General features: G+C 39.9%; 2 protein-coding genes and 1 pseudogene across 2 annotated transcripts; all 3 read left to right on the forward strand.

The window, feature by feature from the left end:
- The first annotated feature begins 2,365 nt into the window (after positions 1-2,365).
- LOC132020677 (olfactory receptor 8S1-like) lies at positions 2,366-3,313 on the forward strand. Its single transcript, XM_059404821.1, has one exon. It carries the CDS (start codon positions 2,366-2,368, stop codon positions 3,311-3,313), a length of 948 nt encoding a protein of 315 aa, XP_059260804.1.
- Positions 3,314-7,292: 3,979 nt separating this feature from the next.
- On the forward strand, positions 7,293-8,404 carry LOC132020678 (olfactory receptor 8S1-like; annotated as a pseudogene).
- Positions 8,405-14,321: 5,917 nt separating this feature from the next.
- LOC132020679 (olfactory receptor 8S1-like) lies at positions 14,322-15,245 on the forward strand. Its single transcript, XM_059404823.1, has one exon. It carries the CDS (start codon positions 14,322-14,324, stop codon positions 15,243-15,245), a length of 924 nt encoding a protein of 307 aa, XP_059260806.1.
- The last annotated feature ends 1,077 nt before the right edge of the window (positions 15,246-16,322 follow it).

Raw genomic sequence — 16,322 nt, forward strand, 5'->3', positions numbered from 1 at the left:
AAAAGACAAAACTATGATTTGTAAAATTTACTGGCATTTTTGTTGAATGGGTTTAAGTTAGACAATAGATTTATAAAAAGCAAAGTGTCAAAAATATTTTAAGAGTTTTATGGACTCAAAGATAAAACTGACTTTTGCAGGTAGTTATTCTTCATTGCTGAATCTTCATTAGTTTGGACCAACCCTCTGGACTACAGATTACACCCTGGACAGAACTCATAGATAATTCAGATACATATTCTAAATCAGGGCTCAGAGTTTGGAAGGTGTATATTTGATAGGCCTGGTAGCGGGGGTGGAATAAGGTGGAAAGGGAGTTCAAAGACTGGGAAACTTACCTTCAGAGCAAGATTATACATTTTATTGAAAGCTCTGTGAGATGCATCAAGATTAGATTTGTGTGGTAGATGTAAAAGGTAGAGATCCCAGGAAAGATTTGGAGTTCAAGAGGCAGATTCGAATAATCTAACAGGTAGTAAAGCACTCATGAGAATCTGAAGAAAGGTTGAATCCGAATGTACCACCACAGGTTGCATCTGATGAGGAAGAAACAGCCTAGGGGGATTAGTTAAACCCAGATAATACTCAGGTAAGTGCATTCATGCAAGAGTCAAGAAAAATGCAATGGAGAATTGTCTTCAACTGCATGCACAACACAGTACCTTACAGTAAACAGACACTCAAAAATGTTTATTCAATAACATGGATGGATGGATGGATATTGTACATTTAAACAAAGTGTAGGGTGATCTCTCTGAAGCAGAGATCTGTAGGTTTTCGCAATTTCAAAAAGAATAAAGCCTCTGTCAGTCTGTTATAGCAAAAAAGGAGGTAAGTATTTCATCTCTTCCCTTTCTCTTCTAACTCCAGGCTCCCTTAAAGCTTTGCCCTTGACTACAACTTGAAGTTGGTTCTCTAGACATGTAGATAATCTCCAAGAGTTTTTACTACATAATCTGTTAAGTTTTCTTAATTTTTGTTAAGATCAGTTAACAAATAATTTTTGTTTAACAAACAATTTTTTGTTAGTCTTAACAATTTTTATTAGGGTTAGTTAACAATGATTTACTTAAGGCCTATTAGTTATTGATGGTGGGGGTGAGTTAGAAAATCATTCCCACGCTCCATGAAACTGCACTCTCATTGTAGACACAAGAAATAATACTCAAACTAGGAATACAAAAAAATGGCAAAGCTTACGGTGTGTTGATGAAATATTACGCAGAAAAGGAAAGCAGATGAGGTTTTAAGATCTTAGATTAGAGATTAATTAGAATCTTGAATTAGCTTATTTAGCTTTATTTTTATCATCAGCAAAAATGTGGTTCGTGATTAATTTCCCAGAGATTTATGTGAGAATGGAGAAGGGAGTAATCAAAGAAAAATTCATGGAATAGGTGATAAATAAGGTGGGAATTCCAAGGTATATAAGATATAAATCAATCAATAGGAACACAAAATACATCAGCCTAAATCAAATGAGAGAAAACAGGAGTGATGGGGAACAAGCAAAGCTACCTGACCTCAGCAGTAGAGCATCACCTTGGGTGATTAACGCTTTGAAATCCAAACCAGGGAGTTTGGCTTTTTCTCTAAGCAGGTTATATAGCAGACAATCTCTATTCCTACAACCAAATGCAGCATTCAGTTCCTTGTTTTTCAAAGATTGGTGTAGGGATCTAGACAAGTTCTAGGATCACCGTGCTCACCTATGAAATGAGTTCAGTCTTTTGTTTCAATATCCTCTGTACAAACACACACACATACACACACACACACAGTGGAAAATATGGGTGGAAGTCATTTGTGCAAGACAAACTGCTACACAAACACAACTCTGCCATTGTTAATTAGCATCATTAGAATTAACATAATTAGCATTATTGTTAATTAATTAGTTAATGAACCATGGAGAGTTTTGAAGAAGGGCATAAAGACGAGGTAATAGAGGTGAGACAAGATCTGCCTCAACCTCCTCAGGATATCTGCTGGAATTCCTAAAAGATGATAAATGTGGTGGAATACAAGGACCCAGCTAAAGGATTGTGTAATTTAGTCATGGGGAAGTTCTCTGGTAGGCCTGCACAGTCAATCATACCCTTGCATATTAGCTTTCTTATGGAAAAGTCCCCAGTGGGGCTGATCCAGAACTCAGAGACAGCACAGCAGAGGGCCAGAAAGGAGAAGGACTCCATGGAACTACTGAAGGCAGATGTGAGGGCTAATGAAAATGGAGATCAGACCAGGCAGGAAGGAATATATAGGGAAAGATATAGGGAATAAATAGCAAAGAATGATGCCTTCTGGAAACTGGAAGAGATTTCAATCCTCTTCCTAATTTTTCTCTAAAGAACAGTAACCTTAAATGGCCTCAATGAATCACAGCAGCATCACAGAGTTCATCCTTCTTGGGCTGTCTGCTGACCCCCATGTCCAGGTTCTGCTCTTTTTTCTGTTCCTGATAATTTACCTTCTCACTCTGCTGGGGAACCTGCTGATAATACTTGTGATCCATACAAATTCTAACCTCCACACACCCATGTACTTCTTCCTGAGCCATCTCTCCTTCCAAGACCTCTTCTATTCTTCAGTCACCGTGCCCAAGCTGCTGGAGAACCTCCTGTCTCAGAGGAAAGCCATCTCAGTAGAGGGCTGCCTGGTTCAGGTCTTCTTTGTGTTTGCCACTACAGGGATTGAGGCTTGCCTGCTCTCAGTAATGGCCTATGACCGCTATGCTGCCATCTGCCACCCTCTGCTCTATGGACAGGTAATGAATAAACAGCTATGCGAGAGGTTGGTATGGGGCTCTTGGGTCGTGGCCTTTCTGGATGCACTCGTGAACATCCTCCTGGCTTTGAATATGGACTTCTGTGAGGTTCAAACCATCCACCACTACTCCTGTGAGCTGCCTTCCCTCTTCCCTCTCTCCTGCTCTGATGTCTCCACCAACTCAGCAGTACTACTCTGCTCTGCCCTTCTGCATGCCATTGGCACCTGCCTCCTGATCTTCTTCTCTTATGTTCGCATTCTCTCCACCATCCTGAGCATCAGCTCCACTACAGGCAGAAGCAAAGCCTTCTCCACCTGCTCCTCCCACCTCACTGCAGTGACACTGTTCTACGGCTCAGCCATTGTTCGCTATCTCATGCCAACCTCAGGCTCACCTCTGGAGTTGATCCTTTCCATACAGTATAGTGTAATCACTCCCCTGGTGAATCCACTCATCTACAGCTGGAAGAACAAGGAGGTGAAAGAAGCTCTGAGAAGATTGATGATAAAATATTTACAATGTCTGGGCACAGAAGAGATATAACATGAAATAAACATAAAATAGAACTGCAGCAAGAAATCTCATGTTTGACATTAAGTTCCTGATTTCCTGTTTTGTCGCCTGTTACAATGTGCATTGCTGATTCTCCCTTTTTAAAAATTATCAAGGAAAGCGCTAGAAGCTATTTGTTTTCTATGGCTCAGAATCAATCCTATTTAGACACAGAGCACATAAGTCAGAAAACTCCCTCAGCTTCATAGATTTACTTAACAACACGTCAATTCATGATTCACATTTTTTAAAATCAATCAAATAGGATAAACCCTGAAATATTTTGTGTCCTGAATGTTTAATTTGAATTAATCTGTCTAGGGAAAGATTTCATAGGAATAGTAGATTCTGGGTCTCTAGAAAAGGGAAACAAAGACTTGGGGGTTATAGGGTAGAAGAAAGGGTCATAGGTTGTGGTAAGGTCTCTGGAAATAGGCAGAAATAGAAAATGTGGCCAATAGAATGAAGTCACAATTTACTAGGTATACTAGTCTCTATTGCTTTCTGTTATTTCCATGAAAAGTTACCAAAACTTTAGCAAATTAAAATAACATCCATTTATTACCTTGAAGTTCTCTAGGTCAGAAAGTGAAGCAAATGCCACTGAGTTCTCTGTTTGGGGTCTCACTAGACCAAAATCAAAGTGCTGACTCACTTGGGCTCTTCTCCACAGGCTCTGGAGGTTCAGGTTGTTGACAGAATTTGACCCCTTGAAAATGTAGGTGTGAGATCCCTGTTTCCTTGCTGGCTGTTGAATGGGGATCATTTTCTCCTCATTGAGGCCCCTTCACTTCTCACATGGTCCTCTCCATTTTCAAAACAATGTATCACCCACTTCTTACTTTCTGAATCTCCCTCATGTCCCCTTGTTCTACCATCTGGAGAAAACTCTATGCTTCTAAAGAGCTGATTAGGCCCACCTGTATAATCTCTTATTTTAAGGTCAACTGATTTGGGACTTTCATTACATCTACAAAATCCCTTCACAGCAGTCCCTGGATTCATGTTTGAAGAACTACGGAGCAGGAATCTTAAATGGCCATCTTTAGAATTCTGCCTTTCACAGCAAGTAAACATATTAACAAAACACTCCTACTATAAAAACAGGGCATAAAAGGGAATAAAGCTAGAATGATGAGGAGAGCAGAGAGGAGAGGTGGGGAAAGGGAGGGGACCCAGTATGAGCAAATAGTGCTACGTAGAGATGGGGAAGGATTCAGTTTGGAGAGGGAGATCACTGAGAAGCTGTCAACTTTCAGAAGCTGTTCTGAAAAACAGAACACCTGTGTTTCCCAGAATATGTGTGGATGTAGGGAATTCACTGCATCAGTGCCTGGGACTGATCATGAAGAAAGACTTCTGCCCTGAATTTAAAATGAAACCAAAATAGAGAAATATGTCCCTACACAAGGTCTATGATAACCTCTTTCCACTTTGGAGGACCATAAGCCCTGGGGTCCTTCTTGTCTGTCTTCACGCCTCCCACTTCTTTATGCCCCTTCTTTATGTGCCCACCTGGTGCCTTCAAACCACCCTCTGCAGAACTCCACTGACTTTCTACCTAAAGGATATTTGTCTAAGCCATTTTTGCCAATTATCATTTCTTCTTAGAAAACATTCTCTTTCCAGCTATAATGATCAAACTTTGGATTTTCATATAAAGCAAACATGCTTCAGCCCATTTCAACATTCTATATCATTTTCAACCTATTTTCCTGTTTGCCTCTTGCTTGAGTACTAGAAATTGTTGGTCTTGACTGGATTATTATCCAAGATAACAATATTTTGTAACAACCCCAGCAGAGTCACTAAGGAACCTTTAGGTGTTCATGACTATCTCTTATCCTGCAGTTCACAAAAGCATAATAGGAGTTAATATGTCAACAAAATTTTGAAGAGTACACACTTGAATGGAATAGCTCACTACCTCATGCATACTATGCAAAGAAAACCTTTTATTACCTCCTTCTGAACACAATCTGCATACCCAAAAGCATTTTCTCTAAGCTACCACACCACACTCCGCTAGGATACCAGATTTGTTTTTATTCAGTAACTTTAATGTGCCTTGATATGTATATGTATAATGTATGCTTGATATCTGTGTAATATATACACGCACATGCACACATATATTTAAGTAACAAAAATCAACTGAGTAAATTTTAAAGATCTAATTGGTTTTATTAATTGATTCATGAATCAGGCAACATTCTAAGAAGTAGAGGGGAGTTCCAAACGAAAGGTTTTTCAAAGGTAGAGAGAGAAAGTGGAAAAAAGGAAATTATTAGGAAAGAGTCCATTGTTTTAGGCAAAGTTGTCTTCCTAAAGAGAACAGAAGAGGGCTACCAGTAAATTTCTCAGTGTTGATCAAGAAATCTCCATGCTGACAGGCTGAAGTTTACCTTTCTGGGAAGTTGAAACTGCAGTTAGGAGTTAGGTTATGTATTAAGTGTTGGCATACTGACATGAGGTCTTAAGCTAAGGGATGCCATATGGAGCCTCTGTTTTCTTTTTAAAAATACACACACACACACACACACACACACAATCATCTTTTAATCTTGTCCCAAAGGATCAACATTATATGTTAATGTGTATTATCAGTGATAAAAAGCTATGGAAAGACAAAATGATACTATTAAGCTATTATGAATCTTAGGAGGGTTTTGAAATGGGTCAAGAACAGGTTGGAAAATGGAGAAGAGAAGATAAATGCTGAAACAGCCCCTTAGCAACTCTGCTACAATGTATGAAATATGCCCAGAACACTGCTAATAAACCAGTGTCCAGTTGAAGGACACAGAATAAACTGATCATGGACTAGATCTGAACAAAATCGCAAATTTCCTCTGCAGGCTTTCAGAGCTATACGGAATTATTAACAGCTATACGGAAATATCACAGTGAGTTTGAAACCAAATACCAGATGGGGAAGAAGGGATTCTAGATAGTCAACAAAGGCATATGTGAAACCTAAATAATTAGGAACATATACCTAAAAGAGGGTCCTTAATTCTGTAACTGGGTGTAATCAAGACAAGTTTTGAGTCCATTCTATATTTTGTAAGGACCTATTTTACTGTCCCTGCTCCCTTTCCCCCAGGGGACTTAAAAACAAGTTCTGGAAACCAGCTCCAGGTGTGGAGGCCAAGAAAAACAAGGCTGTACCCACCTCGAGTCTAGCCCTGACATAAGTACAGCCATCTTGGCAAAGCAAAAGCTGGCACCTTGCACTGTAAGAGTGGGTTAGCATAAGAATGGCCATCCTGAAGGCCGGGAAACCATTTTACTGAGTGTCCCTACCAGCCCAAACAGCGCCCTGTAACTTGAGATAAGAGAAAGTAGCTAAAACCTAAGAAACAACTTAATCATATACCACCAGGGCGGTTAGGCGATGGCGCCATAGGGACCAGATGTTAAAGAAAAACAAATAGTTAACTTGCAGAGATCACAATCCTGCAAGACAGGAGTCTCCCTTGGTTTGCAAATGTCCTGGTGATTTACAACAAAAAGGGCTATCTCTTCAATGGCCCAATTTCCAGAGACAAATGGCTCAGTTCCTCAAGGCATAAAGTCGCCCTCCCCACCATAAAACTGAAGGAGGTGGAGGCAGAGGGAAATGTAAATAAAGTTAAATTTCTCCTAAACCTAAATCTCACTTAACTTCCAGGATGGCGCCAAGGTGATGCCGGGGTGGCAAAAGGTTAAACAAAGTTAAACTGTCAAAGTGGGGCACAAGATATGTATGTAGCTATGGAAAAGTGCCTTTAAAATGCTATATAAACCCTTGGCTTTGAGTGCTCAGGGTCCTTGTTGAAACCCGCTGTGACAGGCGGATACTTGGACTCCAGCTAGCTGGAAATAAACCTCGCTGTGTGACTTGCATGATCGAGAGTGTTCTCTGTCTAATTGAGAGGTGGTCGACTCTGTACCCTAACAATTTATTTCTAGGAAACGTGCTCTCTAAATGGCCTGGAGAAACCACAGCACAATCACTGATTTCATCCTTCTTGGGCTGCCTGCGGACCTCAGTGTCCAGGCACGGCTCTTTGCCCTGGGGATTTACCTCCTGACCCTAGTGGGGAACCTGCCAATGCTGCTGGTGATCAGAACTGATTTTCACCTCCACACACCCATATACTTCTTCCTGAGTCACCTCTCCTTCCTGGATCTTTGCTTTTCTTCAGTCACTATGTCCAAGCTTCAGGAGAACCTCCTGTCTAAAAGGAAAAATCGGGATGCCTGGGAGGCTCAGTTAGTTAAGCAACTGTCTTCAGCTCAGGTCATGATCCCAGAGTCCCAGGACTGAGTCCCGAATTGGGCTCCCAGCTCCACAGGGAGTATGCTTCTCTCCCTCTGACCTCTCCTCTCTCATGCTGTCTCTCACTGTCTCTCTCTCAAATAAATTAATAAAATCTTAAATAAATAAATAGGAAATCATTTCAATAGAGGGATGCATGACTCAAGCCTTCTTTGCAGTTGCCATTGCAGGAAAAGAAATTTTACTGCTCTCTGCCATGGCCTATGACTGCTATGCCGCCATCTGTCACCCTCTGCTCTATGGTCAGCAGCCAGCTGTATATGAGGCTGTTATGGGCTTCATGGACCCTGAGTTTCCTGGATAAACTTACCAACATCCTCCTGGCTATGAACTTGAACTTCTGTGCAGCCCATACCATCCATCACTACAGCTGTGAGCTGCCCTCCCTCTTCCCTTTGTCCTGCTCTGACGTCTCTGCCAACCTCACCGCCGGTCTGTTCCACACTCCTACATGATTTTGGTACATTCTTCCTGATCTTCATCTCCTATGTGCACATTGTCTCCACCATCCTGAGCATCAGCTCCACCGCAGGCAGAAGCAAGGCCTTCTCCACTTGTTCCTCCCACCTCACTGCAGTGAGCTTCTTCCATGGCTCGGCTTTCCCCCGTCATCTAATGCCAACCTCAGGATCTGGAGCTGATCTTCTCCATACAATATGGTGTGGTCACTCCTCTAGTGAATCCCCTCATCTACAGCCTGAAAAACAAAGGGGAAAAAAAAAGCAGCTCTGAAAAGAACCTTGGGAAAATGTTTGTAACGACACAGGTAGCAAGCTACAAAGAGATGATCAATAAGGAAAGAACTACAGGCTTCAAGATATCTGTTGAGTTGTTACTACAATCTTCCTGATGGCCCATTGTTTTAGATGCTAAAAGACACCACAGAAGAGCTTAAGAAAGAGCCACACAGATAACCTTGAGGGTAGGGCGAGGGTAGGTGAAGGTGGTTCAGATTAAAACCTGCTCAAAGGCTGATCAACGGAATATATACTCGTCTTGATTAAAAGTTTTAATCATAATTTATTCCTGTTTCATTGACACTGTATTACTGTTTCATTGACACTGAATAAAACAATGTGTGTGTACTGGATTATTTTTTAGGATTAAATGTACAGAAAGGCATGAAAACCATAAGATTTCACCAAAAAGTGTTGAATCTCAGGGAAAGAAAAGTTATAAACTTGGGGTCTGTGGGGGCCTTGGTGCTTTAATGAAGAAGCCCTTGCAGATAGACAAAAACACTAAAATTCAGGTCAGCACCATCAGCAGGTAAGTGATTTGGGTGATACAAAGAACTCTATTGATTCTGTTTCTTGAGAGTTTCAAAACGAGGGAAAATGTCACTCCTTCTAAGGTAAGACAGGAAAATGCAGCCCTCTGCAACAATTAACCTCCTTCAAGAGGTTTGTTTTTTCCACTTAGCCCACTTGGGGAATGCAAGGGGGTCTAGTCAATTGTTTTGGAGTAATTTCCTTTTCATATATTCTAGCATGCATTACGTGTTATATAATTCACCAAATTTGTATCTTCTGAGAAATTTTTCTATACTATTTATGATTTTCCTCAAAATAGATTGTTTTAAGTGTGATAACTTATACTTGTTCAATGTTATTTTCTGTCTAACAATAATGACACCCTAAAATACTTGTTATTGATGAGGGAAAATGTTGACCCTTAGTCAGGAAGGAGGATTTACAGTCTGCATAGTTTCAGTAAGGATCAAACACATGCTGGTTGCTACATTCTTTTTTTTTTTTTTTAAGATTTTTATTTATTTATTTGACAGAGATCACAAGTAGGCAGAAACGCAGGAAGAGAGAGAGAGAGAGGAAGAAGCAGGCTCCCCGCTGAGCGGGGAAACCCATGCAGGGCTCCACCCCAGGACCCTGGAATCATGACCTGACCCAAAGGCAGAGGCTTTAACCCACTGAGCCACCCAGGCACCCCAGGTTGCTACATTCTTTAAGGGTTTCACTACTGCCTTCATATCTCACTGACAGTTAGAATTGAACTAATGAGAAGCACCAAAAGAATGTTGCAACAGTAGTTTTAAGAGTAGATTCAAACAAATGTGAGGAAACTTTTGTAATCTGATACTCCCTGCAGTCCCTCTTCTCTTTGATTAAGCAGATAACCACCAGCCTTTTGGTTTTCTTGACTGTTTCCTTTGCTGTGCAGAAGCTTTTTATCTTAATGAAGTCCCCATAGTTCATTCTTCTTTTTGCCTTTGGAGGTATGTCTAGTAAGAAGTTGTGGGCAAGGTCACAGAGGTTGCTGCATGGGTTTTCCTCTAGGATTTTGATGGATTCCTGGTTCACATTGAGGTCTTTCATCCATTTTGAGTTTATCGTTGTGTGTGGTGTAAGGAAATGGTCCAGGTTCATTCTTCTGCATGTGGCTGTCCAATTTTCCCAGCACCATTTTTTTTTCATATTTTTTTAAATTTTTTTTTAAATTTTTTATTTTTTATAAACATGTATTTTTATCCCCAGGGGTACAGGCCTTGAAAAGGGTGTTTCATGTCATTTTTGGTAGCTATTACCAAATGTAGGGTATTATGTTATGAGAATATGAACTGGTTCAGCCACTATGGAAAACAATATGAGGTTTCTCAAAAAAATTAAGAATGGATCTACCATATAATCCAACAATTCCACTTCTTGGTATCTACCAAAAGGAAATGAATATAGGATATCAAAGAGATATATGCAATCTTGTGTTTACTGCAACATTATTCACAATAGCTAAGATATGGGAATAATCTAAGTGTCCATCAAGGAATAAATGGCTGGAAGGGGCACCTGGATGGCTCAGTTGGTTAGGCATCCACCTTCCGCCCAGGTCCTGATCCTGGGGTCCTGGGATTGAGCCCCATGTCTGGTTCCCTGCTCAGTGGGGTATCTGCTTCTCCCTCTCCCTCTGCCTCTCATGTGTTCTCTCTTTCTCTCTTGCAAATAAATAAATGAGAAAAAAAGAAAGAAAGAAAGAAATGGATAAGGAATATGTTGTGTATGTATACAATGGAATATTATCCAGCCATAAGAAAGGACATCGTACCATTTGTAACAACATAAATGCCTCTTGAGCACTTTATGTTAAGTGAGATAAGTCAGACATAGAAAGACGGATACTGTATGATACCACTTATGTATAGAATCTTAAAAAGCCACACACAAAAAAGAGAGTAAATGATGATTGCCAGAAAATGAGAGATGGGGAGATAATACAGATGTTGTTTAAAGATACATCATGGGGGCACCTGGGTGGCTCAGTGGGTTAAAGCCTCTGCCTTGGCTCAGGTCTTGATCCCAGGGTCCTGGGATGAAGCCCCACATTCTTATTCTTCCTTCACCAGTCCCAACCAGCCTAATAAAATTCTCTTTTAGGCTTTAAGTAATTGCTCCAATTCAGAAATTTCAAATACTCCCCTATCTGTTTACCTTTCTAGTTAACTGCAAACTGTGTTAATTAGTTGAGTCCAGAACCTGGTTTCAGACTAGACTTCAGAGAATACAAGGCATTGGCCCAGCTTCCCCTGGGTGCCAAACCCAGCACAACGCTATGTAACTACAGATGGTCTCTGATTGGTTGTGTTAGATTGTTCTTTCTTTAAGTAGTATTCTTCAGATAGTATTCAGAATCACAGAGGAAATAAATGAGATGGCAGGTTGCTAGATCCGAAATCAGGTGAGGAAGGTTTAATGAAGTATATGCCAGTTGAAAATATGAGCTTCTTTAGAGATACCATTCTTGTCCTTCCGGATAGTGGTCTGCATTGCAGAATGACACCAATCTAGGTTCAGGTATTCAGGAAATGATCTTGAGATCCTGTTATCCTCAGTGTTTGTAAAGTTTGAACTATTCTAATGTCTAATACCCTCTGACAGCCAGAAGATAAAACTATCTGTTCTGTCAAGAGTCAGGCGTAGGTTCTCTTATGGGGAGACTTTCTTTATGATGTGTCCATCTGAATGGGAAAGCAGAACGCACAGGAGCTGCCTCCTCCAGGAAAAACCAGGAGTATGGTAATATCCTTCAACTTATCTGTTATCCCTCCATTTTTAATTCCTAGAACGTTCTATGTGTATTATAATTTTGCTCACCATGCCCCACCATGAGCCCATCCCCTGGAACTTTCTAATACATCCCACTACTGCTAGATCCTGAGACTCCTGTTCAACCTATTCCTCTTTCCTAAATTTGTGGTGGAAACTTCCCACCCCTTCCTAGGCCACTTTCTTCCCTAGATTGGACCCTGGTGTCTCTGTTCCTAAAAATGTTCATTTATCCCAGCTGCCTTGGACAAGATATGAGAAAGATCTGTCTTCACTTCCTCATGACATTGTGACAGGGACATCTCACAGTCTAGACATTAATCCTCTTGTGCGTAAGGATCCCAAAAAAACTGCAGAAAGTTGACACCAGGAATGAAATGAGAATATCAGAAATATATGTTGACTCATTGAAACTACTTATTCCCTTGCTTGCACAGACCTCCTATTTGTATTTTTTTCAATTACTAGAACAAGCTTCCAATCTAGTCATCACTGTGAAAATATGAATAGTATGAGAGATACTGGAGAGGACAGCTATGAAAATAGTTTCAACTGGGTTACATTGACCTTTTGGTCCCTCCTGCTTCCAGTACTGATATCTTTCTCCCCTTTCAAATTCTTCCTCATGCACATAAGGTCAGAACAGGGCATCCAGCCCCTAGAAGCCTCAAACCATTTGGAAAATGACCTTCCAAACACACCCTTCATTCACTTATTCATTCCAAATATAGCCAAAAACTCTAGAACACTTCTGAAATCCTCATATTTACATATTTTACCCTTTCAATTACCCCTTGTTTAATTTCAGTCTTTTGTCCTCAACCTCGTGTAAATCTGACATCAGTGTCTCTTAATGTCAGTATGAAATAAAGCTGAAAATGTCTTTCATTCTAAACAGTAAATGAAAGCTAATATTCATTTTCTTGTTTAAAATAGATGCATTTTCATGCTTGGAATGTAATCTAGAATTGAATAGAAGACTTTGTCCTTGGTCTTTAAAGAAATCCGTAGAGTCCATTTGATTTGCTATTTAGGATGGTGAGAAGGGTGAGATCCCAAGATCATATGACAAAAATAGCTGCTGCCATCATCCACACGAAGTGTGGATGTTAGCACACTAATGAAAAATAGTTTTGCAAAAATGCTAGTCTTCTTAGATGAGAACCTGAACTCCCCAAAGATACTGTGGTCAGGTACTGCCTTATGAGTAAAAGTAGAAAACTGGAAACTATTTTCAGGATAGAGCTATCCACAAATCCCTGGTGCTCTCCAAATCTTTGAAAAGCAAAAAATAAATTTACCTTTCCACTTCAGTTGAGTAGATTCCAAGCAAAATGTTTTCTTTCAACACTGTTTATAATTTTATCCATGCAAGATCCTCAAAAGTAAATCCTCCAGCTATTTATACTTCACCACCACTGGATCTAGCTGAGGTCACATACCAAGGAAGACATTGCACTGTTTGCTCCAGGCACACAGGTAACCTAGACTTGTATCGAGGGTGAGCTTGAGCTTGGGCTGATGGATTTGTTAAAAGAATCAGGTTTTTAAGTACACTTGACAAGGAAATAGCAAGATTTGAGGGGATGCTGGAAGGCAGTTGAAAATGCAGGTCCGTGGAATACAGAAGAAGAACATCCAAAAGGAGAACAATATAATCAAAGACACAAAAATAAATAGGCCTTTCTAGTATCAAAATGGGCCAAAAAGGCAATAATATAGGGTAAGGACAAATAAGAAAATCTGAATGTCAGGGGAAGAAAAGTATTCTTCATTTCTGGAACCAGGCCTAGACACTGGGATCAGAATTAGGAGAAAACTAGGGAATTCATTTCCTGGCTCTTCTACAGGTTCTCACCAGGGCTCAATATCATCTTCCTCCAGGGTAAAATGGGGGAAATTTCCATGCATGAAAACAGATAGGAAATTTTTTTTTTATACTCTGCATACCAAAAAAAAAAAGTACTATTAAGTTTAACACACTGTTTAGGAAGTAAGAAGACTTGGATTATTTTGAATAAAAAGAATGAAGAGAAGAGAAAAGGTTTATTTGCTGTAGATATGTTATATAATAGTTTGCTGTAGATATGTTATATAATGGTTTTTGAAACATTATTGTAAGGATTTCTTTTCTTTTCTTTTTTTTTTTATTTTTTCAGTGTTCCAAGATTCATTGTTTATGCACCACACCCAGTGCTCCATGGAATACATGCCTTCCTTAATACCCACAATCAGGCTCACCCATCTCCCCAACCTCCTTTCAAAACCCTCAGTTTGTTTCTCAGAGTCCACAGTCTCTCTGAACTTTGAAGCATGCAACAAGAAGTGAGTAACACTAATGTGTAAGTGAGCCAGCCATATTATTTTTCAAATAAACCCCTGTAAAACAGGAATAGAATTCTCTAAAGTGCATGAAAGGATAAAGTACTCTAAAGTACAAGAAAGGATAAAAACTCTCCCTGAGATACAGTGAGAGCAGCTTTGAAATACCTGAGCACAAGGTCAAACTAAGCAGGATGGGAGGGATGTATAAGAAGACATGATGATGCCCTAAAAAATGGAAACTATCATAGGTGTTATCATTCCCTTTGTATTTTATTCCAAGAAATCCCCTCCACAAATGGCCTGGAGGAACCACAGCACCATCACTGAGTTTATTCTCACCGGGCTGTCCAACAACCCCCACATCGAGGCTCTGCTCTTTGTGTTCTTCCTGGGGATTTACCTCCTGACCGTGACGGGGAACCTGATGATGCTGCTGGTGATCAGAACTGATGCCCGCCTCCACACCCCCATGTACTTCTTCCTGAGCAACCTGTCCTTCCTAGACCTCTGTTTCTCTTCAGTCACTGAGCCCAAGCTACTGAAGGACCTTCTGTCTGAGAAGAAAACTATTTCAGTAGAGGCCTGCCTGACTCAGGTGTTCTTTGTGTTTTTTGGTGCAGGAACTGAAGCCTTTCTGCTCTCAGTGATGGCCTATGACCGTTATGCTGCCATCTGCCACCCACTGCTCTATGGCCAGGTGATGAGCAGCCAGCTCTGTGTGAGGCTGGTGGTGGCCTCATGGGGACTGGCCTCTCTCGATGCATTTATCATTGTGCTTTTGGGTATTAACCTGGACTTCTGTGAGGCCCAAACTATACACCACTACATTTGTGAGCTGCCTGCCCTTTTCCCTCTGTCATGTTCTGATATCTCCATCACTACCAATATCCTGCTCTCTTCCATTTTATTGCATGGGCTTGGAACATTCCTCCCAATCTTCTTCTCCTATGCTCGTATTATCTCCACTATTCTGAGCATCAGCTCCACCTCAGGCAGAAGCAAGGCCTTCTCCACCTGCTCCTCCCACCTCATTGCAGTGACCCTGTTCTTTGGTTCAGGTTTTCTTTGTTATCTCATGCCTCCCTTGGGTTCCTCTTTGGATCTGCTCATCTCCTTGCAGTACAGTGTAGTCACGCCCTTGCTGAATCCCCTCATCTACAGCCTAAAGAACAAAGAGGTGAAGGCGGCTGTGAGAAGGACACTGGGGAAATATCTCTAAGTAGTGACAAAGACACAGTTACAAAGACTGTTCCTTCACATTTCTTCTTTTCTCCCCACTTTCTCCCACACACAGTGTCATAAAACTTGGAAGAAAAATTCCAGAGCTTGTCTGAACAAAGCCTGCTTATTATTCCAAGGCAGACTCTGTTCAGATTTGATTTGGGCTGATTTGGGCTCCTTATTTGGAAAGTCTGTGCTCTGTTGGTTGGAAGAGAATGTGAAGACAATTTTCCACAAAACAGATTGATAAGACAACAAAATAATTAGGTTGAAAAGATTCAATGATCATTTCAGGAGATTCGGCATCTGACTGTGAGGAATTGCAGGAAGTACTAAAAACAAAAGAGGCATTTATTAAATAGAAGATAACTTTTGCAAATCCCAACCCCTGGTAAATAAAGCATTGGTAAAAAAAAAAAAAAAAAAAAAAAAAAAAAAAAAAATCCTATGTCAACAAAACAATCAAAACTCTATGTAGAATATTATGAATATTAGAACATGATATACTAAAGTTATGAAATATTGCCAGTATTTAGATTTCTTTATTGTAATCTATCTATCCTTATATGAATTCACTGAATTCATATAATTCATTGAATTCATTGAAAATTTAAGTTTCTAAAAGCTCAAATCCAAGCATTAGAAAGATAACAGAAACTAAATATGAAAAGGAGGATAAAGGAACTAAAAGCACAAATTAACAAGTCAGAAAACAGAAAAACAAAATTGGGAAGTAAATTAAGGTTGTAGCCATTCAAAAAACTCTAAAATTTGATATAACCTCATAGAGCATATTCAAAAAAAGAAAGAAAAACAGTAACACAGCATGTAAAATATAAAAATTTTAAGGAAATGTTAAGAATCATCTCAAAAAATTTGAAAAGTGGGCTTTTGTTCAATTTTAAAGAATATGTAAGTCAAGAAAAAGAAAATTGAGCCATTAGATAATTAAAATTTTTTAAAAATCAAAGAATTCGCTCAAAAGGGCAACAAGCACAGACAGTTTTTCAAATGAGTCCAAACTTCAATGTTATATGAATTGTTTAGAGTACAGAATAATAGGGGAAGCTGTCAA

This window comes from Mustela nigripes, chromosome 6 (assembly GCF_022355385.1).
Source record: "Mustela nigripes isolate SB6536 chromosome 6, MUSNIG.SB6536, whole genome shotgun sequence".
NCBI classification, from domain to species: Eukaryota; Metazoa; Chordata; class Mammalia; order Carnivora; family Mustelidae; genus Mustela; species Mustela nigripes.